The following is a 26,564-nucleotide window of genomic DNA, read 5'->3' as shown; positions in this document are numbered from 1 at the left end:
TTTGCTTTTCACATTGAGGTAGAGGACTTTTACCATTGAAGACATGTGTGTAGTCTCCACATTTAAACACGCATCCACATTGATCTACTTCCCTTTAAAATGATCTCATCTAGGGCTGGGCGATATGGAGAAAATCTATTATCACAATATGTTTTTGGACCAAATGCCTCATTAACGATATTGTGGGGTTGAGCATTGGTGCTTTAACAAAATGTTTGCATGAGATTTTTGATAAAAAGTCATCAGTAAAGTGGGTAAAGGCAAACTATAGAACAACTGGAACTTTACTGTAATGCAGCCTTTAATACCAGGAAAAGACATAGTGTGATAACCAAAATCTAGTCTTCTGTCATGATATGGATACTAGTCGTATCTATGCCTGCTTACTCTTCACTCGCTCACAAGTTGGCACATCCAATCCCGTTGCGTGACCTGGACCAGTGTTGGAGAAGTGGTGGAGATGCTCATCCATGTAAATAATTGATTTCCAGGTTCCAGACAACCCTGGATGTCTGTGCACATCAACAGCTGTCACGCCATCCAGGGTTGGTCTCCTACCGCCAGCTTTACGGAGGATGTAATGGAGCAGCAGCAGCTGATTTGAAGACAACAATAAACATTTTCACAAAAAGTCAAAACCCATGTGAAAAACATCCATTGCATAGTTTGGCATGTGGCCTGAATTAGGATTTCTTGTTGTTGGGGCATTATATATACCCATATTTAAAAATGTTCTGCAAGTATCCAATGAAAAGAAAATATCTATATCTTCTATTGAACTGTTTTTGAGTTGTACACGGTTGTATTGCATGGTGGGAAGTCAAAGAGGATTAGTGAGAGCTGGTAAAGATTCAGGAACCAACCAAAGCTCAGAAGACTGTGATGAGCTCAAAAAGGTTCTGTTCTCTAACAGATATGAGAAGCATCCTGCACTAGAGGATGCGTCTCATATCTCATTTTGATTGCGGAAACTTAAATGTAGCATTAAGAAAACAACAACTCTTCATCCAAAGTGGGTCACGGCTCCCCTCAGGACAAGCAACGTGTTTTGACTGACTGCGACCGAGGTTCCGCAGTATGCGTCTCACTGTGAAAGGCAGGACCCGTGGTTCTGTTTGCTTCCGTATGCAAAGCCTTGTATTTCCATTGTGGCCGTGACTCTTTTCTCTGAGCCAGTTTTCTGAGTACGTTCGTGTGGACAAAGTCACTTCTGCTGTCGGCCTTGACATATGCTCTCTGGATGACTTTGTCTCTTTGTATCTCTGTGCTCACCCCTCTCCCATCTCTGCATGCGACAAAACACAGGAGACCCAAGTGCTCCTTCTGCACTGACATATGAGTGATGACGACTGTGAAATGGTACCAAACTATCCAATAGCCCTGCAGTCAAACCCAGTGGCTTTCCTTTTTGTTGTCATTTCAACTTCATAGTTGTGTGGAGCGTGTATCCTTTCCAGTGTTTTCACACAATGTCACAACATGGATTACAATGGAAGACAAGGGGAAAAGTCCAAATAAAAGTGTGTGTGTCTGTGTGTCTGTGTGTCTGGGTGTGTGTGTGTGTGTGTGTGTGTGTGTGTGTGTGTGTGTGTGTGTCTCACTTCATAACTTCTAAAGTACCGATAGCAGACCTGGTCGATACTTACTACTGCTTATCGGTTCCCGTTTAGAACCAGGTATCGTGGTGGCATCCCTAGTCTGCATAACGTCCACATGGTAGTTTATGGACCAGAGTATATTGTGGAAATGTTGTAGTTTTGTACTATTATTATTATGTTTAAAGTCCAACTACAGGGAGGACCATATGAATGTATGGTGCGATCCCCGTCTGTCGTAGCAGTTGGGTCCTCACCTCTGTTAGCACGGCCCAGCAGTCATCACTGTGTGCAGCTTCCTGTGCACAATTACTGACACACAGCAGAGAGAGTCATTCCCAAGTAATTCTGATTGCTACCGTAAATCACAGCCACGAAAGCCTCTACATATACTGTATGTGAGTCATTTCAGGTTGAAGGGCATTTAACATTAAATGTGGCTTGCAGTCAGCATATTTCCTAGCAGCTCACAGGATACACATCAGAATTAGAAGAGCACTCAACGATAAAGAAAGCATCTAATATGTCACGTTTACATACTTGTCGTTTTGGCTTTAAGATAACAACACTTCAAACTGTGTCGGACAAATTTGCATTAGATGTTCTTTCTGATTAAGTGAGTACTCGGTGGTGTGAGGCTAATGTTGGGCATGTAAACACTGTGAAAGCACAGCTGATATGAGAGCCAGATAAGAGGCTGGTGAATGTTCACGACTATGGTCCATTGAACCCAGTGGACTGTGGGACATGGAGTCTTTGGTCTTCTTGTGTAATCTCTGGCTGCAGACCATTGGAGTGGGACATTCTGCTCCTCAAATAGTTCCATCTACTTTTGCTCTACTTTAGTCATTAAACTTTTTCTTCATTTCCTTCAGCAACACGTTGTTTGGATGCTCAGCTCTTTTTTTCAGGGGTGTATATATATATATATATATATATATATATATATATATATTTCTTCTCCTGCTGTGATTTCTCTTTTGGGATTATTTCTGTGTTTTCTCATCTTCATTACGCGCCTGCAGTCTGTCACTCCGCCTCTCAGCAGGTTTGGCATCCTCGTTGTAAGTTTGGCATCCTCGATGCCAGGCGTTCGACCAGCACTGACAGCAGCAGTCATCACACACGTTCCATTTTTGATTTTATCTTTAAACAGTAAACCGTTGAAGAACAAAGTGTCCATACATGTGTGTGTGTGTGTGTGTGTGTGTGTGTGTGTGTGTGTGTGTGTGTTCCCTCCAGGGTTCCACTCAGTCAAATATTCACGCGCTTCCCCTGTTTTTAACGGACGTCTCTGCTGTCACCATGGAAACGGATGGCTTTAGACACAGCCTTGCAGCCAGAGCGTGTGGTTGTGCATGAAATGCACGGTAAATATCCCCATGCATCTTGTTGGACTGTGTGTGTGACACATTGCTTCAGGGTAAGTCACTAACTTTAGAGTCAAAGGATCAAATAGAGAGCTGGTGTTTACGTTCTGCTTTGCCTTGGTTGTACAGCCAATACTCATTGAAGAGTGGGGAGGCAGCCTTGTGACTGAAAGGGCAAGGAGAGTGTGTTAGAGTCTAAAAGACTATACTAAGATTCAATGAAGCCACCAAAGTCAGCTCCTTCAGACTCCAAATGGCTGCCAAATGGACGAATACACGGATACGTAATATATCCGATTGTGTGCAAAGATAATCAGCAGATAATCAGCAGTTCAGACAGAGAGCACTTGATATGTGAGGAGATGAAAGCGTCGCTGTGGTATCATCCACTGAGAGGAAACGGTGACGCAACGTGTCTGAGCTACGTCGCTGAGGGAATAGATTGGATAATCTGGTTGAAGTCTGGTGGCATTACTCTCTCGACAACAGACTGTCAGTAGAAACTCAACCTTGCTACAGCCATATTGTACGCAATGGGCCTGTATTCTTTTTATTATTGTGCGTGTTATTCCTGTGGGGTCACTGGAAAATTCCATTCTGGTTCTCGATTGATGTTTCCTGAAAAACATGTTTATTTTTTAGGAGTCTGCACGCATCTCTCTCTGGCTCCACCACCTGCCGGGATGATTGACAGATTTACTGACTGACTGACTCATCTGCTTACTGCCTGGATGAATGTGTGGCTCGTTTACTGAAATGCTGGCTCATTGAGGGGCTGAATGGATGACCGTCTGGCTGGCCAATGGCCAATTGCTACTTCTTGATCCTGGAACCAAGTCTGCTGGCTGATTTTGAAAATGGACTTGCCGGATAACAATTTAATTATTTTAATCCAGTGTCGTTCTGTAGATGAGTTGACGACTGTTTGTCTCGCTGGCAGAGGGAGAAAGGAAAAAAGGACAATCCAGCTATGTGTAACTGAAAGAGGAAGCATAGAGGTTGAAGTGAGACAGAAAGCGACAGGGCAAGAAAAAAGGGAAGAAGGGAAAGCGAGTGAAGAAGTTGTTGTGCAGAGAAAGAGAAGTTGCATGTGTGTGTAATCAGTGAAGTGGGTGTGATGGTGAAGTGTCTGCTCTCATCAGCGCTCAGTCTGTGCTGTCCACAGAGAGAGAGAGAGAGGGAGAGGGAGTGAGAGAGAGAGAGAGAAGTTGCATGTGTGTGTAATCAGTGAAGTGTCTGCTCTCATCAGCGCTCAGTCTGTGCTGTCCACAGAGAGAGAGAGGGAGAGGGAGAGTGAGAGAGAGAGAGGGGGAGAGAGAGGGAGAGGGAGAGTGAGAGAGAGAGGGAGAGAGAGAGAGTGAGAGAGAGAGAGAGGGAGAGAGGGAGAGAGAGTGAGAGAGAGGGAGAGAGAGTGAGAGAGAGTGAGAGAGAGGGAGAGTGAGAGAGGGAGAGTGAGAGAGAGAGAGGGGGAGAGAGAGGGAGAGGGAGAGTGTGAGAGAGAGGGAGAGAGAGAGAGTGAGAGAGAGAGAGAGAGGGAGAGAGGGAGAGAGAGTGAGAGAGAGGGAGAGAGAGAGAGTGAGAGAGAGGGAGAGAGAGTGAGAGAGAGGGGGAGGGAGAGAGAGAACCTACCTTATAAGGAGTGTCTAGTGTGCCGTGGGGCCTCCATCCATCCATCTGATGTATCCCACCTCCTCTTCACCTCACTCTGTGCCATGCAGCTTGTCCAGAGGAGGGGACTGATGAGGACTATTTCCTGTGACAGATAGGACTGTCTCCGTCTACAGCCTCTCACGTGAGAGTTTGTACTTCAGTATCTTGGCATCTGAAGATAGTAACTGATGGTGTTAGATAGTAACTATGTTACCGGCTGGTGTTTTATGTGTGAGCCGAGCCGGAGATATCATGCTTTCTCAGACTCGGATCAACCAAAACGAGAAGAACTCGACAAAGTCAGACAGCGGCAAGGAAAACCATCTTCTGCAAAGTGCTCAGAACTCCAAGCAGTTTCTGGGGCGTCTTTTGCTCCTGACATATTTTTACTCTCGATTTTCACTGCAATATAAAAGTGAAGAGCTAAGAGGTAGAGAGAGAATATCACAATGTCATAAATCACCAAAAAAAAGAACATTTATTTTACAGAAATTTTAAAACGATCATTTTCAAATTTTGATATAGACGGTATCAATATGATATAGACGGTATCAATATTTTTAAATTACTGCTCAATTTCCTGTTGATAAAGAGCTGAGTAACTATTCCTCAACTATGCATTTAAAAGATGACGATGCTGCTTCCTGGTCTGGGCTGGGTTCTTCATGTCACACTGGACATGCAGAGAGCAACAGAGCCATCTACTGCTTTCTTTTCTGCTCTGAGTTACACTCCAGCGTGTCCTGGGGAGCATCAGCAGCTCGTCACAGAACATGTCATCCTCCAATGAACACGCAGCAGACCTCCGTCGGCTTTATCTTGCTTACAACGGACTTGGGTGTAGATGTCACTGTTGAATAATTCAGAGTGTGTTTTGTGATGGGGAGTTTGTCTGTGTGCTGCTTGTGTCTGGAAGAAAGGGGAAGTCGGTTAACGGGAAGTCGAGACTGTACGTGTCCGTTGTGCACAGTGTATCACACACACACACACACACACACACACACACACGTTCTTACCTTGCTGTCTGTGAGATGGTTTGTCTTCCCAGAAACATTTCTATCCACTCAGTCCGAGTTGATTTTAACACAAATTCCTTCTTTTCCGTTGTTTCAGAGATAAAGAGAAAGCGGATGATATAGACAGTAACCCGAGCTCCTCCACCAGAGAAGGTGATATGACACACACACACACACACACACACACTAGTGGAGGCATGTTTGAGTAAGGCCACACATCAGCCCAGTGGCAGCGCTGTGATTTAGATGATGACAGCGCGGATCAGCCTGAACTTGTTGAATACGATGAAAACTTCCCCCCCCCCGAAGGCTTCTGAAGTGTTTGTCTTCAGCGCTGTTCAGGAGGAACACTGAACAGGAAGACGTCCACGGCACGCTGTTAACGTCTGATACAAGCCCAAACAAATTACAATTGAAAGAACTGTTGGATTAACAGTTGACACACACAAATGTGACTGGGGATAAAGCTTGTTTGTATATAATGGAAAGGGGCTGTGATCTGCTAAGACAAATAACAACATTTCTAAAACTTCTTTTTAAATTGAGGTCAAAGGAGGACCGTTTGTGCAGTAATCAATGGTAGACCCAGACTGACAAGTTGACTGATGATAATTCAAAGTCACACTAATGTGACGTTTTCTTTGACACCATTTGGTCACCTGGAGGGATTGTCAGCAGCTCTTTAATTATAACAAAAGCCTGTGTTCATTCTTGTTCCAGGGGCTTTTCTTCTCCGTGAGGAAGACACGCCTCACTGTGACTTCTTTATATAAATCAGGACGATCTTGTTAATGGACTTATAAAGAAAAATATGTGTGGTTTGTAGTTTGTGTCCATCCCTGTACATGGTACACTATAGGAGATTTACATGGTACACTATAGGAGATTTACATGGTACACTATAGGAGATTTACATGGTACACTATAGGAGATTTACATGGTACACTATAGGAGATTTACATGATACACTATAGGAGATTTACATGATACACTATAGGAGATTTACATGGTACACTATAGGAGATTTACATGGTACACTATAGGAGATTTACATGGTACACTATAGGAGATTTACATGGTACACTATAGAGAGATTTACATGGTACACTATAGGAGATTTTTATGGTACACTATAGGAGATTTACATGGTACACTATAGGAGAGATTTACATGGTACACTATAACACTATATGAGAGATTTACATGGTACACTAGATGATTTACATGGTACACTATAGGAGATTTACATGATACGCTATAGGAGAGATTTACATGGTACACTATATGAGATTTACATGGTACACTATAGGAGATTTACATGGTACACTATAGGAGATTTACATGGTACACTATAGGAGAGATTTACATGATACACTATAGGAGATTTACATGGTACACTATAGGAGAGATTTACATGATACACTATAGGAGAGATTTACACTATAGGAGAGATTTACATGGTACACTATAGGAGATTTACATGGTACACTATAGGAGATTTACATGGTACACTATAGGAGATTTACATGATACACTATAGGAGAGATTTACATGATACACTATAGGAGATTTACATGGTACACTTATAGGAGAGAATACCCAGTAATCTAACCCTCGTCCGGTTGATGGTCAATACAGTAGGAAAGAGAAAGTAAAAGTTTCCACAATTTCAGTCCAGGCCTTTATAGATAAGTGGTTGTGAAGAGGAAACCGAGCAGCGTAAGTTTTTCCTTCCCTGTCTGGTGTGAGGACTGAAGCGGTAAAGAAGGAACGTGTCATAACGGTTTATGGTTCTGTGAAGCTCGCAGAGGCTTGGACAATGATGCAGGCCATTCAAAAACCACATCCCTGCTAAACCGGTGAATTCAACAGAATGACATTACTGAAGTCCCAAATGAAATGAACTTTTCATTCGTCTCTGCACACTCTCATGTTTGTCACTCCTGCACTCTCTTCGTTCTCTCGTTCTCTCGCTCTTTTTCTGTCTAGTCAGTACTTTGGAAGTCCTTAATGGGATTAAATGGAACACCCATCCAATTTCTTGGCCTGAGTACGACCCGGGTCCAGAGGAGGGTTTGAAGCCGGTTCAAGTGACGTACGTTGAGCTGTTCAGATGAACCATCATCGTGGCTTTAACTCTGCTTATTATCTCTGCCAGGAGATAATGAGTTTGATCGTGTGAGTGACAAGTGTGTTCATATATGTGTCCGTCCACGGCTAAGCCCTCATTCTGCTGCACCAAACAAACTGTATGATTGTTTGGTGCTCATGAATGGCTGCATGTTCAAGGGACCTCTCGAGGTTGTGGAGGACGTTCTCAAAACGCCTTTTATTGTTAGATGCTGTCATTAATTGACTGCTGACTCCTCCCTCCCTCACTACTCTGAAGTGGCCCGGCTGCTAGTGTTAACACTGCTGACTGCATCATCCACTCCAGCTCTTCGTCTTTTTATGGGGTCCCACTTGTGACATGGACATGAGACCGCAGACATGTGCATTGATTTAATATGAAAGGCGTATCTGCTGTGTGAGTCTTGCAAATGAAAAACACAGCTGATACTCTTGTGGTCTAGACGGGGTTAGCCAACTAATTGTGGGGTTTTTTCTCCGTCAATCAAACATTATCACAGTGGTTGTTGTAGACACACCTGGCGGTGATTTGCACTCTACTGAGTGCACCTTACATACCACATACACAAGAAAATATTGTCCAGATATTCATAAAACAAGAAAAAGAAGTACATGCAGGTTGTTATATATTAGTCCCCGTCAAACCTTTTAAAAAAAGAATCCGGTCTCAGAAGCATTACCACGGCTTTTCCTTTTTCACAACAAAGATTTTGACATCTCATGACAAGCAAAGTACCGGCTTCTGTAATTAATCAATAGTTTTAATGTGTGAGCTAGCTCCAGGTTCCCGATACTAAAGTGGATGACTCAGTGTCTTGGCTGATGGAACTGAGCCATTAAGGCCACTAGTTCCACCTGTTCTTTCCTTTGCAGTCACTGTGTCAGAGCAAAACAAAGTCTGTACTCAGTCATGTTGCTCCTGCCAGACAGAATTGTTGGAGTGGCAATAAATCATACATGTCACCTTGCCTCAAGCAAATAAACAGAAGATGAGGAGAGCAGGAAGCTTTACGTCGGCTCAGATGTTTGGTCATAAAGAGGCTGACAGGTCCACTCCGACCAAACAAGAACCCATGATGTCAACGTTTCTTCTTCTACTGTTCGTTTCTCGTCATATGTTCAGCTGGTCTGCAGCTCAGGTTTGTTTCATTCCCACTTTGGCTTCTTGAGAAACAAGAAATGAAGAAATGCTGGTGGAGCTGGTTTGTTTCCCTCAGGGGGAGGAAATCATAGTGACGCTAGCTGTCGCAGGATGTAATCGCATCTTGAGCGTACACACACACATTGGAAGTTTGACTTGCTTTGGAACTCTGCTCATATATTTGTAAATCAGGTTTCTGAGCTGCCGTTGCTACTTTTTACTAGATCTGGAAATCTGTTTTGGTCTAGAAGTCAAAGTGTTGCTCTGAACCATCGCTTTCTCCGTGAACGGTAGCCTTCACGTACCAGAATCCAATGCTGCTACATTTTGAGTGACATCAACGTAATCATAGGCACTCCCCAGTGTTCTCAGAGACATGGGCTCGCTAGCTATGTTAACAGAGTGCCTACACTCTCCTATGACTCAAACCAAACGTCTGCTCCCTGGTGTTGAATGATGTCTAACAGTGTATTTTCCTTCAGGTGTCTCTCAAAAGCTTGTCAATGAGGACACGTTCCTCCCTGACACTTTCTATAATGAATCAAATGCAAAGACAAAGAAAACCAAGGATTGTTTTCGTGTCTGGGCCTTTATGGTCTCACGGTCTGCAGAAACCCCCCTGTAGAGGTAGCTGTCCCTGATAAAAGTGGCTGTTCGGGTGGTTAGCTGGTACCTGAGGGAAGAATAACCAGAGTTCTGCTGCAGATCAAGCAGAGGAACTTGTAGCCGCAGGTCAGGGTTGTTCTGCTGCTGCACATGTACCAACATGACATCACTTGAGCACTACTTTAATCCCGTTAGTAAGGCGTAACGTAAACCAGCACTGCCCCCTTCTGGTGCAACCTCACACTCAGGGCCCAGCTTCAACCACGACTGCATGGACGTCATTATAGGATGCATAATTTCTCCAGGACCAGAGCTGTGATTCGTATCCATGATGGTATGTTAGTGCTGGTCAAGCTATCACATTTCTTAGGAAACTTGTACAAAACAATGAGCAGTGCAGGATGAGGAGTGAATACCAGGATTGGAAATAGCTCGCGGGAGGCAGTGTGAAAACATGCAGTGTGACTATCATGTGCACGCCGCAGCACAGTGTCTTCCTTGTTGTCTTCACACCATGACTTGTGAACTTTAAGAGAGAATAAGACTCTGCTCTAATAGCTTCTTTACACACTGTGAATGTGTAACTTCATGTGCTTCATAGACTGACTCCAAACAACGGGAGCCTTTAAAGACCCTTTTGTTTCCCACCCTGCATGAACGCAACATCTGGCTGAATCTTTTCAACCCAGCAAGGTACATTTTATTCCCAATAAGCCTCTCTGTGGTGTGCTGTGACGTTTCATCACTCCCTGTTATGCTACTGCTGTGATTATATCCTCCATGGCTGAGGGAGGGAGCCCTTTCCCGGTAAAATTGCTACCTAGCTTCTGCCTTTTGCATCCAATAAAACCTTTATGGAGCGTAGCTGCCATTTAGGACCACGTCCATGTGTTGGGCCACATCTTCCAGAGGAGCAGGGGAGGACTTTTATTTCTGTCAGCCTCTTCACTGACCAGGAAACACACATGTACACGTACACACACACACGTACACATACACACATACATGTACACCTACATACACACACACACACACATATACAGACATGTACACACACACACACACACACACACACGTATACACACACGTACATATATGTAAATACCTTTTCGTCTTCTGCGAGGTGAAGTGAACATATTTTGAGGTTGACTTGGGCTCTGGGTACTTTGATGGCACATTTTCTATATTTTCTGACCATTTATTGACCAAACAAGTCGTCCAATAATTGAGAAAATTATCGGAAGATTAATTGTGTGTACGTGTGTTTGTGTTGAATGTCAAAACTGAATTAAAAAAAAACTACTTCCAACACTACTGTGACTTGCATCTGAGGAAATGTTTCCAGACATTTTATGCAAAGTAAATGCTCACAGTCTCCTAACCGCACCTAGACACACATGGTCATGATTGAATACTTTTTCATGAAATAATTCTCAGCATACGTGCAGACATTTGCATCTAAAACGCAACACAAACTGCAAGTGAAAGCATCAACTGTCCTCTATCTGAAATGATTTCCGGTGATTCAGGTAACCGATGGAGAACTTCTACGGAGCAAAAAGCTTCTTATGCGACATATGTAATTCTTCTTTCATTTTGTCTGCGTCAGAAACCCACTTCATGAACGACCAGATCAGCTGCAGTTTGCAGGAATAGAAACTATTCAATAAGAAAGTTCACAGTCACACATGGATGAATGCTATGTCAGATACACCGTTGACTACACATGTGATGTAACATTGTTCCTGTATTTTACCATCAGGTTTGCTGGAATGGGTAACCTGCTAAAAGTCCTAACAAGGGATATAGAGAACTATCCACACTTTTTCCTGGACTTTGAAAGTAAGTCTGGCCGAGGAGTGGAACAAAGGGAGAACGAGATGGATGGAGAAAGATGTGTGTGTGGGGGGGGGGGGGTCCTTTCTGTCTGCAGGTCTCCTCCCGATGGCCAAGCCTCCAAGGAGTCTGCTTCTGCTCTTCTCTTTCCCTCTCGGTCACGACCTCCTGTTCTCCGTCCAGATAACTTTTAACATCCTGTGTTCTTTCCTTTCTCTTTCTCTGTCTTGTTTCCCTCTCTTGCAGAAGCCAAATGGGGAATCTGTTAAAAGTGCTCACTTGCACAGAGCTCGAGCAGGGGCCCAATTTTTTTCTTGACTTTGAAAGTGAGCACATCTTCTACCTGTCCTGCTAGGCCGAGCCGACCCCCCCCCCCTCCCTAATCCCTGAGTCACTTTTCCTTCACCTCTCTGGCTGCTCTGACTGGTCAGGGGTCAGCCTATTCCACTATTGAACTGTCAACCTCTTTGCATGTATTGTAAGTCATGATTAATCCCAGCATGCTTTTGAAAATCCATTCACGCCGTGCCACGTTGAGGAAGAATGGAGCTGACCCTTGACCTTTCACCAAGTCATCTGCATGCACGTGCACTGGTAGTAGGACACCTTCGATACATGTGGCCTAATGTAATCACTACCACATCAGCACCAGGTCCATGACACAGTGTTTTGTCTCCATTAAGCCTTGTTTCTCTTCCTGCATATTCTGTTACATTATGTAATCAGCGTTAGCTCAATATGTAAAAGATGCATCCGTCACTGCAGTGGAATATTAAATTGGCTACATGACGGCTCACATAGACCAAATACATCAGCTCTGGTCTCTTTTTGAAGCACAATGGACCACCACAATGCAGCCGACCTCGGGCTCTGTGTATTCAGCTAAGAGGAAATGATGGGAGTGGGGGGTGGGGGGGTTTGAAATGCAAAACACCCCATCCAGAGTGTTAATGCACAGATGCTCTCTGCGGTCATGACGGGCAGAGCTCGTTCCTCCTTATTATTTCCTGGGTTTTAGACCTCGCATCAACTGGAGCAAAGCAGCGCAAACAGCCGAGACATATTCCCTGTGTTCCAGTCGTAACCGTCCAGGAACTATGTGAGTGCAGTAGATGTCTGTCTCCTCAGTACATTAGAGTGTGTGTTTGGTGAAAGACGTCCCTCTGATGGACCCACGCTGTAGCTGCTGAAGCTAAACGTGTTTACTGAGTGAAACAAGGCTTTTAGCTTGGACACAGAGTGTGTTTGTGCTCAACCATCATCACAATGAAGGAACGTTGAGTTCCCTTTCAGTGCACACAAGGCCTTGTTCCCCCAGCCAGTGTTAGCTGTACTTATTGGATGAAAGCCTTTTCAAATCAAGCTACTGTGGTACATTTTAACCTGAAAATTAAAGATGAATTGAAAATTATGATAACAAAATTATGTTGACTGATGTGAAAAGGCAAGAATGATCATTTTTATTCACATTGACTCCTACTGTAGCTTAGCGAACTGTTGTCCTAGTATGCATCTGTTTTTGTACATGCAAGTGCATATATATTTTTATTTATATACACACACATACACACACACGTTTGTACCTTTTGTGTGTGCCAGATGCACAGCCAACAGAAGGAGAACGTGAGGTGTGGAACCAGGTGAACTCCGTCCTTCAGGTCTCGGAGAACATCCTGTTTGGCCTGCAGGCGTACAAAGGAGCCGGCCAGGAGATCAGAGATGTGAGGAACTCACACTTACACACACACATTCTGTTCTTGGCCTTCACCACACAACATGTAACTCTAAACTGCAGCATGACTCTTTGGCAGAGGGATTCATTTTATTTCTTTATTTTTGATTTCCAGGCGATTCAAAACCCCAACGACTTCATGCTGCAGGAGCGAGCCTGGAACTCAGTCTGCCCGCTAGTCATCAAGCTCAAGAAGTTCTACAGCTTCTCTCTCAGACTAGGTAAGGTCGCAGTAGAGAAGCTTCTTGGTGGAATAAAGGAGAAAGTGGCATTTCTTATTTGAATGGCTTTTGACTTCCATCAGTCAGGTGTATTTATTAATATTTATTATGAACCTGACATTCAACATTTGAGTTTCTGAGAAACAAAACTGTCAATTTGTCCATTTCCACCTGTAGATTATATTTAAAATAAGAAGTTGTATTGTAATACAAGTGATATCATGGTTGTGAAAGGAAAACTCAGGTCATAATACAATACAAATATATATTCCAGTGTTCAGATCTTTGCTTCTTTTGTAATGTAAATACATTGTGTGTGTGTGTGTGTGTGCGTGTGTGTGTGTGTGTGTGTGTGTGTGTGTGTGTGTGTGTGTGTGTGTGTGTGTGTGTGGTGTGTGTGTGTGTGTGTGTGTGTGTGTGTGTGTGTGTGGTGTGTGTGTGGTGTGTGTGTGTGTGTGTAGAAGAGGCTCTGCAGAGTTTGCTGGAGTGCCTGACCTGTCCGCCCTTCACGCCTACGCAGCACCTGGAGAGGGAGCAGGCTCTGGCCAAACAGTTTGCTGAGATCCTCCACTTCACTCTGCGCTTCGATGAGCTCAAGGTCTGCTTTCATTCATTCATTTCATAACCCTAACCCTCAAAGCACACTCTTGATGGTCAATGTGTTCTTGTCCAAGCGTTGACTGTTTTCTGGTTCTCCTCAGATGAGAATTCCGGCCATCCAGAATGACTTCAGCTACTACAGAAGAACCATCAGTCGAAACCGGATCAACAACATGAATGTGAGTCAACCACAAGTTTGTTTTTCATGACAATAGATCAACAACAAATCCACATGTTGTTACTGTGGTCTGTGATATTTCTTTATTAAAGTTACTGAGAGGAACTTTTAACTGGTTCTGAAACAGTCTCGGTGTAATACAGATGCCTCTGTATGACCAACATCAGTAAACGAGACCATCATCATCGGATTCTGTTGAAATCAGATCACACCATACAGGAACTCCTTCAGCTCAGGCTGCAGCAGGGCCGACCCTCAGAACCACTTTAGTCCACAGGGACCGCCAGAATCAACACAAGATGAAAGTTCCTTATTGTAACTTTAAGTATCTGCAGTGCTTTCAAACAGGAAACAATCTTAGAAGGACACAATAAAAGATGTTCACTGTGTTTTATGTTACATCTGAGTCCAGAAACTGATCACATTCAAATTAGATAAAGTGTGTAAAGCATCTAACTATATACAATAAAATTAACAAACAGTGGAAATGAACACCTGCTTGTTTGTTTGTGCACCTCCAGTTAGACATTGAGAGTGAAGTCAACAACGAGATGGCCAACAGGATGTCTCTGTTCTACGCAGAGGCCACACCAATGCTGAAGACACTTAGCAACGCAACCACAAGCTTTGTGACAGAGGTGAGGGTGCTAACAGTGGCTGGAAGAGGATGTTGTGTCAGAAACCACATCATCATGTTGAAACAATTAACTTTTTCTTTTTTAACTACTTGATTAATCAATAAACTCCTTGTTGCATGTTGTGTAGAATAAGACTCTTCCACTGGAGAACACAACAGACGTTCTCAGCACCATGGCCAGCGTCTGTAAAGTCATGCTGGAGACGCCGTGAGTCATGACGCTTCTACACACAAACGCACAACATGTCGTTCCCTTTTGGAGGAGAATGAACACGTTGAACCAAGTAGCGCTTGTTTCCTGTGGTGGAGATTTGTGTTGATTCAGCAGCCGTTGGGTATTTCACCATCCTGTCTTGCTCCATATATTGTCAGCATTAAGTGAGGCGTACTTTGACCTAAAGCAGGACAGGTCCTTGAATGTAAAGACAACACCTTAAAAGCTCTTGCATTTGATACACATGTAAGTGCAGAAAGTGAGGTCCCAGTCATCCACAACCTCATGGCACATATGTGCAAATGTATTGGTCCAGCTGCACACCAACAGTATTGATTATTTGGCAGTTTCTTGGTAAAGACTTAAATCTTTGTCATTGTATAACTCTTTCCCTGTACAATCCTCCTCCTCCCTCTCTTCATGTGTATTCAGGGAATATACTAGTCGTTTCAGCAGCGTGGACACAGTCTTGTTTTGCATGAGGGTCATGGTGGGAGTCATCATTCTTTATGACCATGTCCACCCCAACGGCGCCTTCAACAAGTCCTCCAAGATAGACGTAAGAGGCACACACACTCACACACACAGCTGTACAGGACTGACGCGGTGTAGCAGCATCACTGCACAGATCTGTGTCGTGATGCAGCTCTGTTCTTGCCTTCTCAGATGAAAGGCTGCATAAAGGTCCTGAAGGACCAGCCGGCAGACAACGTGGAAGGCCTCCTGAATGCCCTCAAGTAGGTTCCCTGTGGACCCACCGGCAGACTTTCATTAGATATCAGACATATTTATCCATTCTGCCCAGAAAGTCACAGATTTCAGTACATGTTTTATTTCCTAATGTATTCCACTTTGATTAGTACATATATCAGCCTCTTTGTTTTCCTCTGTCAAGATCATTCAGAGGAAACACACATCTTTCTTTTATGTGTCAGCTAAATATTACCGCAAAGTTGTTGCCAAAGTCGGTTTCAATATAACTCCAAAAACCTAGTTACCTAGGTCCCATAACCTTTACCTATACCTTTACATTTACCGATACTTATACATTTACCTATACCTTTATCTACACCTTTACCTATACATTTACCTATACCTTTACATTTACCTATACCTTTACATTTACCTATACCTTTACATTTACCGATACTTATACATATACCTATACCTTTACCTATACATTTACCTATACCTTTACATTTACCTATACCTTTACATTTACCTATACCTTTACATTTACCGATACTTATTTATTTACCTACACCTTTACCTATACCTTTACCTACACCTTTACCTATACATGTACCTATACCGATACCTTTACATTTACCTATACCTATACCTTTACATTTACCGATACTTATACATGTACCTATACCTTTACATTTACCGATACTTATACATATACCTATACCTTTACCTACACCTTTACCTATACCTTTACATTTACCTATACCTATACCTTTACATTTACCGATACTTATTTATTTACCTATACCTTTACCTATACCTTTACCGATACTTATACATATACCTATACCTTTACCTACACCTTTACCTATACCTTTACATTTACCTATACCTATACCTTTACATTTACCGATACTTATTTATTTACCTATACCTTTACCTACACCTTTACCTATACCTTTACCTACACCTTTACCTATACATGTACCTATACCGATACCTTTACATTTACCTATACCTTTACATTTACCGATACTTATACATGTACCTATACCTATACCTTTACCTACACCTTTACCTATACATGTACCGATACCTTTACATTTACCTATACATTTACCTATACCTTTACCTATACATTTACGTATACCTATACATTTGCCTATACCTTTACCTATACCTTTACGTATACCTATACATTTACCTATACCGATACCTATACCTTTACCGATACCTATACATTTACCTTTAACTATACCTGTACCTTTACATTTACCTATACATTTACCTATACCTTTACCTATACATTTACGTATACCTATACATTTGCCTATACCTTTACCTATACATTTACGTATACCTATACATTTACCTATACCTTTACCTATACATTTACCTATACCTTTTCCTAAACCTTTACCTATACATGTACCTAAACCTTTACCTATACATGTACCTATACCGATACCTTTACATTTACCTATACATTTACCTATACATTTACGTATACCTATACATTTGCCTATACCTTTACCTATACATTTACGTATACCTATACATTTACCTATACATTTACCTATACCGATACCTATACCGATACCTATACCTTTACCGATACCTTTACCTACACCTTTACCTATACATGTACCTATACCGATACCTTTACATTTACCTATACATTTACCTATACATTTACGTATACCTATACATTTGCCTATACCTTTACCTATACCTTTACGTATACCTATACATTTACCTATACCGATACCTATACCTATACCGATACCTATACATTTACCTATACCGCTACCTATACCTTTACCTATACCGATACCTATACATTTACCTCTACCTTTACCTTTAACTATACCTGTACCTATACATTTACCTATACCGATACCTATACATTTAACTATACCTTTACCTATACCTTTAACTATACCTTTACCTTTAAATATACCTATACCGTTACCGTTACCTATACTTTTACCCTGGATGGATGAACTGATTTTATAAACGGACAAGAAGGATCAATTTACTTTGAGAGTAACACAAACTTCACAAGTAAAACCATAAAATGCAATGAACAGTACAATTACAGTACAGAATATATAGTCCAATCTTAATTTGTTGAAAATCTCCAAATATCCTGACCATGAATCAAATGCTCTGACGAAGAAAAGAGACCACATCAGGTATCTGTGGCTGTCACAGGACTGTAATAAGCCCATACAATCATTTCATGGAATGATTGTCACGTTCTTGCTGGATGGAGCGTCTCTTGGTGCTCCTTTGATGAGAATATTAGAAGACTTGGTGACACCTGGCTGGGTTTTTCACTTCAAGTTTTTGCTAGTTTCTCAAGATGACCGACCCTAGCGTAAATGTTACATGCCAGGCTGAACCACGTGCCATCCTCTTTATTTACATTCTTCTTTTTCGCCTCTGGGCCTCTCCTGGTAACCCCATGTTTACGGTCACAACGCTTTGAATTGTGGGTAATTCTCTCAGGCACCGATGCAGACTTGCATATCTGTTTAGACTTTGTGAAACGTCAGTGAGGGGTGACGATGGGAGAGGGCCAATTCCTTTGTGTAGTTGTGAGCTCAACCTGTCTTCTGTCCGGTGAAGGTCTTTGTCCTGAGCCACGGGTGTGATCCTCCTCTTCCTGTCAGCATCGAAGTGATCGCTTAGCTTTTTGTAGAAACACGGTGTGTCCTTTAGGGGCCTTTTTAACACGCGTAGGGCCTCGGTGGCTCCATACGGTCCTCTGTAGACTGGCCAGCAACACCACAACACCAGGATGTCCTCCATTCTTCATGCAGTCCCACTTCAGCTGTGTTCATTGGGTCCCCAGGCCACTACATCACACCTACTTGACCTCACATTCAGATTCCAATGTGCCCAGGTTTAATGTAGGCCAGAAAGAGGTGGGGTCCGGTCCTCGGTGCTGACGGGGGCTGTAGATCCTCAGACTGCCTCGCTGTCCCACTAACATCCACCGTTGTCTCTCCTCAGATTCACCACCAAACACCTGAACGACGAGTCCACTCCGAAGAACATCCGGACGATGCTCCAGTAGTCCCTGCTCGTTCTTTTATATATAAGCCGATATGAAGAGGATCAATGCTCTGACCTCAAAGAAGATGTATATGTTTACATTATTTAAAAAGACTTGATGTTAATACTCGTGTGTATTTGCATAGTCATTCCCTCCAAGCTATTGAAAGCTGCAGAACATATACCTTCTACTTTGCAAAAACAGTATGACATCATCACATGAATTGCCTCTACTGTTCACAGCTGTCAAAAGCACAAATGATGGACACCTGTCAGCCTTACGTACGTGCTGCACTTGGGGGGGTTGTCTTTATGGATCTTCTCAATCATTTATTTGACAATGGAATTAGTTTGGTTTGCGGCTTATAGACAAATTGAACTTTGGTTTTTGAAGCTGAAATGAATCTTCTTCTTTTTTGAAAGAGTGAACATTTGAAATTGTGACAACGGTTCTCGTTTATATCACGATGACACATTCTGTGTCGACATGTGTTAAAACAAGTGAAATTGTTTCTGTCTTGATCTACAAAGAATGAGATTGAATATGAAACCACTCCGTGTTCTGATGGACTGATTGGTTTCATGTTCTACCGCTCAAAGCATTCGGCTGTTTTCTGTTTTTATAGCCAGCTGTTGCGTTTCTTTTTTCTTTTTTCACACTCCAATCTCATTCAACTGTTGAAATAAATCCACTGTGAACATAAAAAGTGACTTTGCACATGCAGTAAGATCCAGTATGTCAAGGCTTGCTCTAACTCCCAGGTTTGAAACAAGACTCTGATGATGAAAGAGGAAATCAAATGGCCCACCTGATGTTTTATTGAACCGCTCCTGTATGTGGCCACGCTCTTTTAACTGACTTTTGTATGAAACAGAAAAGGCATTTCTCTCAAAGAAAGGCCTAAAAAAAGAATAAATGATTGTGCTTCTTAAGTGAACCAGTTTTTTTTTTTTTAAAGAAACCCTTTTTTCTAAGATCTCTTTCTTTCCTCTCTGTTTAACTGTCCGGCTCTATTTCCAGAGGGATGAAAGGAATCGTTCACCTGGTCTCTACTGGGGAGGCCAGTGTGACCAGTTCCATTAACACAAAGAAAAGCAGTTTGTCATGTTTAAAACCATATTTCAGTTTAGTACAATGACTTGACGGCTAGAAATAATTTGACTGCTTAAGTTGGTGACTTTCAAGTAGTTGTTCCCACATGGACCTCTTCATCCCACTCGGTTTGACCTCCGTGTGCATCTGATCAGCAGCTCCTCACACGCTGCACAAGGCCGGACAATCTCCTCATCCGCAACCGCCGTGGTTCATTTGGGCTGTAATCTGTTTGTAAAGGGACGCAGCGAAGAAACGCACGGATCAGTCGGGAAGGCGCATTTTATTTTGGGTAAAACCGACGCAAATGTTCCAGAGTACCCGAGCAGCTTTCAATTTGACCATCGTACTATAATGATGAATAAATATGACTTCACCAAAGCATCAACAGCCCTGTGCTCTTGCAGCGTGGAGCACGCTGTGGCCTTAAACCGTTGCACAAGCTGACTAATATCAGGTTGAACTCTGTAGAGATGGTGCTTCTTTATTTTTCATCCACGACAACTGCTTTGATTTCATCCATAAGCCGTGTAGTCACTGCTCCACACGCCCTTTGAGTAACGCTCAGCTAATAACACGATATTAACATGTTGGGTATCTACCATTCATTTAGCTGTTTGGTCCTCCTGTGTTTAGTAATATATGTGTGTGTGTGTGTGTGTGTGTGTGTGATGAGGTCAAAGTACACGTGTACGTATGATACTGATGTTTGGGTTCAACAGAACTCCTCATGACTGAAGTACACGACGCTTCTCTCTGTGTTGAATGCCAGATGTCCTGAACACTGAGACAGAATCAGCTGTTTGTCTTAAACTGTTTGGAGTTGAGACTCCATGTTGATTTAAAAAAAAGTGCTTTGGCTTTGTTTTGCATTATGAATGGGATGTGTGGATAATAAAGGTGGTACATTTCTTATACGGAATATGTTTCCTTTGGTTTCCTTCATTGCAGCATGTGGTACACAGTGAGCTGGCAGTACAGGTCCTAAGTATGCAAGTATAATCAGGATAATGTACTTAAAGTAATAAAAGAACTAACTAAAACAAAGAAACCTCCAAATTATTTATTATTAAAAAATTTATATATATGTGTGTGTGTGTATATATATATGTATATGTATGTATATATATGTGTGTGTATATATATATATATGTATGTGTATATATATATATATCTGTGTATATGTATGTATATGTGTGTGTATATATATATATATATGTGTATATGTATGTATGTATATATATATATGTATGTATATATATATATATATGTGTGTATATATATGTGTATATATATATATGTATATATACATATATATATGTATGTGTATATATATATATCTGTATGTATGTATATATATATATGTGTATATATATATATATGTGTGTGTGTGTATGTATATATATATATCTCAAACTACACCTTGTGGCTGTAGAGCTGCGGCTGTGGTTCTGGCCTCCTGGTGTGTGTGTGTGTGGAGCAGACCCAGTCCAGGACTGGACCCCAAACAGTGGTGTACCTGGGATTGATTGATAGAAACATTCACCTCATTAGTGATGTCTCCACTTCAGGTTCTCTGTCCTAAACGAGACATCTGAACTCTCCACTGTGAGGAACGCTCTCTGATATAACTTCATTTTTCATTTCCTTGTAACAGCTGAATTTGATACATTTCTGTTCTGTTATCATTTTGACTTTTTGACTAACTCATTCGAATGTTGTTGTTATTGTTTTGTTAAATTTGACTCTACGTAAAAGAAGATATACAAGAGGAAACAGATCCTATACAAACTTCTAATGCGTTGCTTTAAATAAAAGAATGACTCAGAATCAATTAGTTAGTAACAAAGACATGAAACATTTAGTAATCGGGTCACAAACGGCACTTTCTTGCAGAATCGTTCCTTTTTTAGCCATAATTGCTCCTGAAACACGTCTTGCTGTGTGGTTTCATCATGCTCAGCCCAGAGGAAGTGGAGGAGCTGGGATTGCTTACTGGGAGCGCTCCGCTGGGAGCGCCGGGACGCCCTGAGCGCCTCCACGCTCAGCCGGGGCACCGCCGCCCTCACCGGCCCTGGACGGATTCCGGCGTTCCACCGGGTCAGGCGCAGCAGGTCCTGGGCGGTCTCCTTGGTGACGGGGGGGGCGTGACTGCAAGATGCCCAAAGTGGTCGCGATTGGCTCTCAGGATGATGGGGAGGAGGAGGAGGAGGAGGATGTTGGGGTCTGTAGTTGGAGCTGAGGAACATCTGAAGGAGACAAAACTAATCAGAGAACTGGAGCTACTTTAATAACCAACATTCTACGTGATTCCAGATGTACACTGTTATATTTAAAAAATAGTTGCAGAAAAATAATGTATGATGATTTCACCAAATTGTGACTATGAAAGAGCACAGTGTCCCCTATCCCCCCAAACCCCTTCATCAGCATCCTTTGGCTTCATCTCTCTGAGCATCATTAACGTGCTCTCTGTGTAAACGCTGTTCCATAATTCATGATGCCTGCTGGTTGCACGGTCTCCAGAGAGTCCCCCAACGTTTACCCCCCTCCTCCCCCTTTGATTCAGACGTGGGGGTCCCAGTCGCAGTGGGCTCGTGGTGGTGATGGATGGAGCGTGGTGTACCAGCGCGTTGGCTTCGTGCAGCTTGTAGAGCGCCTCAGACCGCGTCCTCTGGCTCCGTGCGGCTCCGCTGGTCACGGCCCTGCAGAGACGCACGGTTATGGACATTATTATGTTATTTATATATGTACCTACATACGTATTATGGACTCAAACAGAGTTGCACTGCCCACTTAATTTATACAGCCTTTTCTATTTCCAGTCTCTTATTCCATTTCTTTATGAGTTTATTCTAATAGTTATTTGGCCTGTTAGTGCTGAGGGGATAAGAAGTCTTATAGTTGCATATTTTTTAATTTCTGTTAATTTGGCATATTTTAACCCTTCTTTTGGTGTGGAACATTACATTTGATTTATTCTCACATTTAAATATTGGGCGCTGATTTCAAATGAGAGTCTTCAGCTCACAACCAATGAAACAAATGACAGTTGTTCTCCTTATTGTGCATTGATTGAAACAGTTTTAGAATATGTCATAAACATAAGACTCACATAAAGTATTAGCTGTATTGAGCTGTGCATCTAATAATCTACGTAATAGTAAGTTGGTCATCACTTCCCACTAATGGAGCTCTAGCGCAAGTTCAGACAGGAAGACCAGACCCCTCAGTCCGCCATCTATTCCTCACATTCCTGCCAATCATTCGTCACACATGCTCACTCATTGTTTACTTGCTGTCATTGTTCCGCGCCGTCAATCATGACACCAGCTGCGCAGATCAGCTGATCCCCTCCATCCAATAAGCACACGGTAACGATGACACGGTTAGCCAATCATCTTGCTGCTGTCTCATTTAAATATGACTGTCTCTCTACCTTCAGTTCATTCATGTTGCTGTTATGCACCCCTCCACCTCCCCATCTCCACCCAGTCTCCACGGATCCATCAGCTTCATCAACTCATCATTCTATCAGCCTCACCACCAGGTCTGGACTCCACGGGGGTCTATCTGGTTGCTGATCAGGGCGTCGGCCCGCAGATGAAACTTCATCATTTCATATCATCTGTTAACAATAAACATGCATCCTTTCTTCATCTAACTGGTCTCTCCCTGATTGAAATAACATGATGAAGTTCAGCATTTGGTGAATTTGTCTTATTAAAGTTGACCAACTCTATCGGCCTGTTTACAAAGTGCAGCCTCACGCTTTGAGAGCTTGTTCACTGGGGTCCAGGGGCTCCAGAGGGTCCAGGGGCTCCAGGGAGTCCAGAGGGTCCAGGGGCTCCAGAGGGTCCAGGGGCTCCAGGGGGTCCAGAGGGTCCAGGTTGTCCAGGTAGTTGAAGCGCAGTGTGTCTCTGGGACGTCTGTCGGAGTCTCTCCACGGCAGCTTCTCTTTTCTTAATCCCGTCCTGGAGATGCTTCCGGGGGGTTGGGTGGTGGACGCTGAAGGCTCCTCTCTGATGAAGGCTGGTCCTGACGGACCCTCACGTCTACCGCCGACGGCTGAAACGTGTGGAGCCACAAACTGCTGCTGGGCTGAGGCGGCCTGGAGGTAGACATTAGACTCTTTAGACATCACTGCATTTGACGTGGATCTGTTCGTCCTGAACCACAGGACTTGATATTTGACCAGTAGGTTCTGGATCTGATCTCCCGACCTGCAGCTCCTGCACCGTCTGGATGTAGTGTCTCTTCCAGACGCCCTGCTCCAGAGGGGCGGGGGAGAAGCTGATGCACCAGCCCCGCCTCACACACTTGGGCATCCACAGCTGGTCCAGTTCCACTATGCTCCACCAGTGCCAGCTCACCTGCAGAAGGAGAAGAGGAAGAAAAACAACTCCCAGAGTGAGCGATTCTCAGCCGTATGTATATATACATGTATATATATATATATATATATATATATAATATATTATATATATATATATATATATATATATATATATATATATATATATGATGGTCCGGGCTGTGTACCCGGGCACACCGACAGAGGCTGCGTGGGTCCAGGAAGGAGAAGAGGTAGAGGCAGAGGGCTCTGGGCAGCAGGCAGCACAGGTCTGCGGCCTGCAGGGGGAGCCGTCTGCTCACGCTGACGTTCAGGAACCGGAGCTGCTCCACCGAACAGCTCAGCACCAAGTCCTCCAGCACCGCCTTCCTCTGGCCGCCGGACCACCTGTCGAACTGACAGAGACCTGAACGGGCCTGGACCGAGTTCCTGCACATGGACAACGATGGACTCCACGGAGCATTTAGTGTATCTCTGTTCATCCTCCTCCTCATCTTCATCATCATCATCCTCGTCATCATCATCCTTATCTTCATGATCATCATCATCCTCCTCATCCTCCTCCTCCTCATCATCCTCGTCATCATGATCACCCTCATCCTCATCTTCATCCTCCTGCTCCTCCTCATCCTCATATTCATCCTCATCCTCATCATCCTCATCTTCCTCGTCATCATGATCACCCTCATCCTCATCTTCATCCTCCTGTTCCTCCTCCTCATATTCATCCTCTTTCTCCTCCTCATCCTCATCATCCTCATATTCATCCTCTTCCTCATCATCCTCATATTCATCCTCTTTCTCCTCATCATCCTCCTCATCCTCATCATCCTCATATTCATCCTCATCATCCTCATCCTCATCTTCCTCATCCTCATTTTAAAGGGGAAGTTTACCCCCAAATCAATGTGTGTCCTCTAAATCATGTGATATTCATGTGTCCTATAAATCATGTGATATTCATGTGTCCTATAAATCATGTGATATTCATGTGTCCTCTAAATGATGTGATATTCATGTGTCCTCTAAATCATGTGATATTCAAGTGTCCTCTAAATGATGTGATATTCATGTGTCCTATAAATGATGTGATATTCATGTGTCCTATAAATCATGTGATATTCATGTGTCATATAAATCATGTGATATTCATGTGTCCTCTAAATCATGTGATATTCATGTGTCCTATAAATCATGTGATATTCATGTGTCCTATAAATCATGTGATATTCATGTGTCATATAAATCATGTGATATTCATGTGTCCTCTAAATGATGTGATATTCATGTGTCATATAAATCATGTGATATTCATGTGTCCTCTAAATCATGTGATATTCAAGTGTCCTCTAAATGATGTGATATTCATGTGTCCTATAAATCATGTGATATTCATGTGTCCTATAAATCATGTGATATTCATGTGTCATATAAATGATGTGATATTCATCAACGTGTGAGCTGCTGGGTGCTGGAGGGATCATCTGCCTCCTCTCCACTATAATGGGACACCATGACACTCGGCTCGTGGAGCTCCAACCGCCAACAGATATTCTTTGGATGACTCAACAGCAGTGTCTCTTTCCAGAAGAGCAGTTTTATGGGGGAATTATTTTCTTAAAAAGTTCCATAGTGTCATAGAGTCCCATGAGAGGGGGCAGACATCTCCACCAACACTATCTGGATTGATAGAACTACACCACCAGGAGGAGGTCCAATATAGACTCTTGTGACCCGGCCCTTAAACTCACCCACTTTGCCAGAAGGCTGCGCCTCTCTTCAAACAGCTGAGAGAGAAGAGGAAAGGGAAGAAGGAATCCATAACTCCAACATGCTTCTGAATAAAAACTGAGTTGAAATCTGATGGCTGTGATTACAGTATCTGTGATATGGAAGTTTTCACAAGTAAAAAATATGTGAGTATATCGCCGGTGGCTGAAATGTAACTAAATACGTTTCTTGTTTTAGGTTCTTATGGGGGTAAGATTATCAAATATGTCACCAAAAACAAGTTTCTTCTTACAGGCCCTATTAATGACCTTCTGACCCCTCAGAGTTATCGAACTGATTTTAAAATGAAAAGCCAATGCTACTTACACATTATTGCACCATTATTAATAATGTAATAATGTCATATATAATAATACGTCTGTCACCGAGGCCCTTTTGCATCGAGTACTTTTACTTGTGGTACTCTAAGTACAGTTGGTTGCTTCTGTACTTTTACTTCAGTAACATTTTCACTGCAGGACTTTTACTTGTAATGGAGTATTTTTACACTATAGTGTTGCCACTTAAGTACTTCTCAGAGTACTTACTCCCCCCCACTATTCACAAGATGAACACTGTATATGACTGATTATGAGGGGGTGAGTGGTCCTGACCTTGGTGTTGGACAGCGGGTGGTTCAGAGGGGTCCAGGTGCTCAGTGTGCTCTTCAT

General features: G+C 42.8%; 2 protein-coding genes across 11 annotated transcripts in view; one reads left to right on the top strand and one right to left on the bottom strand.

Moving 5' to 3' along the window:
• Positions 1-20,691, top strand: part of fam49a (family with sequence similarity 49 member A) — a 37,799-nt gene extending 17,108 nt beyond the window's left edge. Inside the window, exons 2-14 of one of the 10 annotated variants that reach the window (XM_034527294.1) lie at positions 2,838-3,018; positions 5,729-5,784; positions 11,271-11,350; positions 12,363-12,443; positions 12,944-13,065; positions 13,192-13,297; positions 13,759-13,895; positions 13,999-14,076; positions 14,597-14,713; positions 14,841-14,920; positions 15,359-15,485; positions 15,593-15,663; positions 18,635-20,691. In XM_034527294.1, the coding sequence (XP_034383185.1) occupies positions 11,281-11,350; positions 12,363-12,443; positions 12,944-13,065; positions 13,192-13,297; positions 13,759-13,895; positions 13,999-14,076; positions 14,597-14,713; positions 14,841-14,920; positions 15,359-15,485; positions 15,593-15,663; positions 18,635-18,698 (1,053 nt within the window). In that variant the 5' untranslated portion in view covers positions 2,838-3,018; positions 5,729-5,784; positions 11,271-11,280 and the 3' untranslated portion in view covers positions 18,699-20,691. Of the gene's footprint in view, positions 1-2,837; positions 3,019-4,510; positions 4,758-5,728; positions 5,785-11,270; positions 11,351-11,417; positions 11,671-12,362; positions 12,444-12,943; positions 13,066-13,191; positions 13,298-13,758; positions 13,896-13,998; positions 14,077-14,596; positions 14,714-14,840; positions 14,921-15,358; positions 15,486-15,592; positions 15,664-18,634 lie in introns of those variants that run through there. The other 9 variants (XM_034527295.1, XM_034527296.1, XM_034527293.1 and 6 more) reach the window with 9 other exon arrangements.
• Positions 20,692-22,039: 1,348 nt separating this feature from the next.
• fbxo16 (F-box protein 16) lies at positions 22,040-26,564 on the bottom strand. Its single transcript, XM_034526996.1, has 6 exons — positions 26,508-26,564; positions 25,875-25,910; positions 24,312-24,518; positions 23,993-24,142; positions 23,540-23,880; positions 22,040-22,474 (listed from the first exon to the last, which is right to left on the bottom strand). Exons 1-6 carry the CDS (start codon positions 26,562-26,564, stop codon positions 22,153-22,155), a joined length of 1,113 nt encoding a protein of 370 aa, XP_034382887.1. The 3' UTR covers positions 22,040-22,152.

Source organism: Cyclopterus lumpus, chromosome 24 (assembly GCF_009769545.1).
Source record: "Cyclopterus lumpus isolate fCycLum1 chromosome 24, fCycLum1.pri, whole genome shotgun sequence".
Classification (NCBI taxonomy): domain Eukaryota; kingdom Metazoa; phylum Chordata; class Actinopteri; order Perciformes; family Cyclopteridae; genus Cyclopterus; species Cyclopterus lumpus.
The sequence above is the reverse complement of the archived record's forward strand: the minus strand, read 5'-3'. Positions and strand labels throughout refer to the sequence as shown.

What these genes read in the sequence shown, in the direction of transcription:
- fbxo16 (XM_034526996.1), bottom strand. Translation starts at nt 26,564, where the DNA reads ATGAAGAGCACACTGAGCACCTGGACCCCTCTGAACCACCCGCTGTCC. An exon ending in GCAGCCTTCTGGCAAAGTGG is followed by an intron (nt 24,519 to 25,874) that starts GTGAGTTTAAGG and finishes GGTCTCTGTCAG; the next exon opens with TTCGACAGGTGGTCCGGCGG. An exon ending in AGTGAACAAGCTCTCAAAGC is followed by an intron (nt 22,475 to 23,539) that starts GTGAGGCTGCAC and finishes GCGTCTCTGCAG; the next exon opens with GGCCGTGACCAGCGGAGCCG.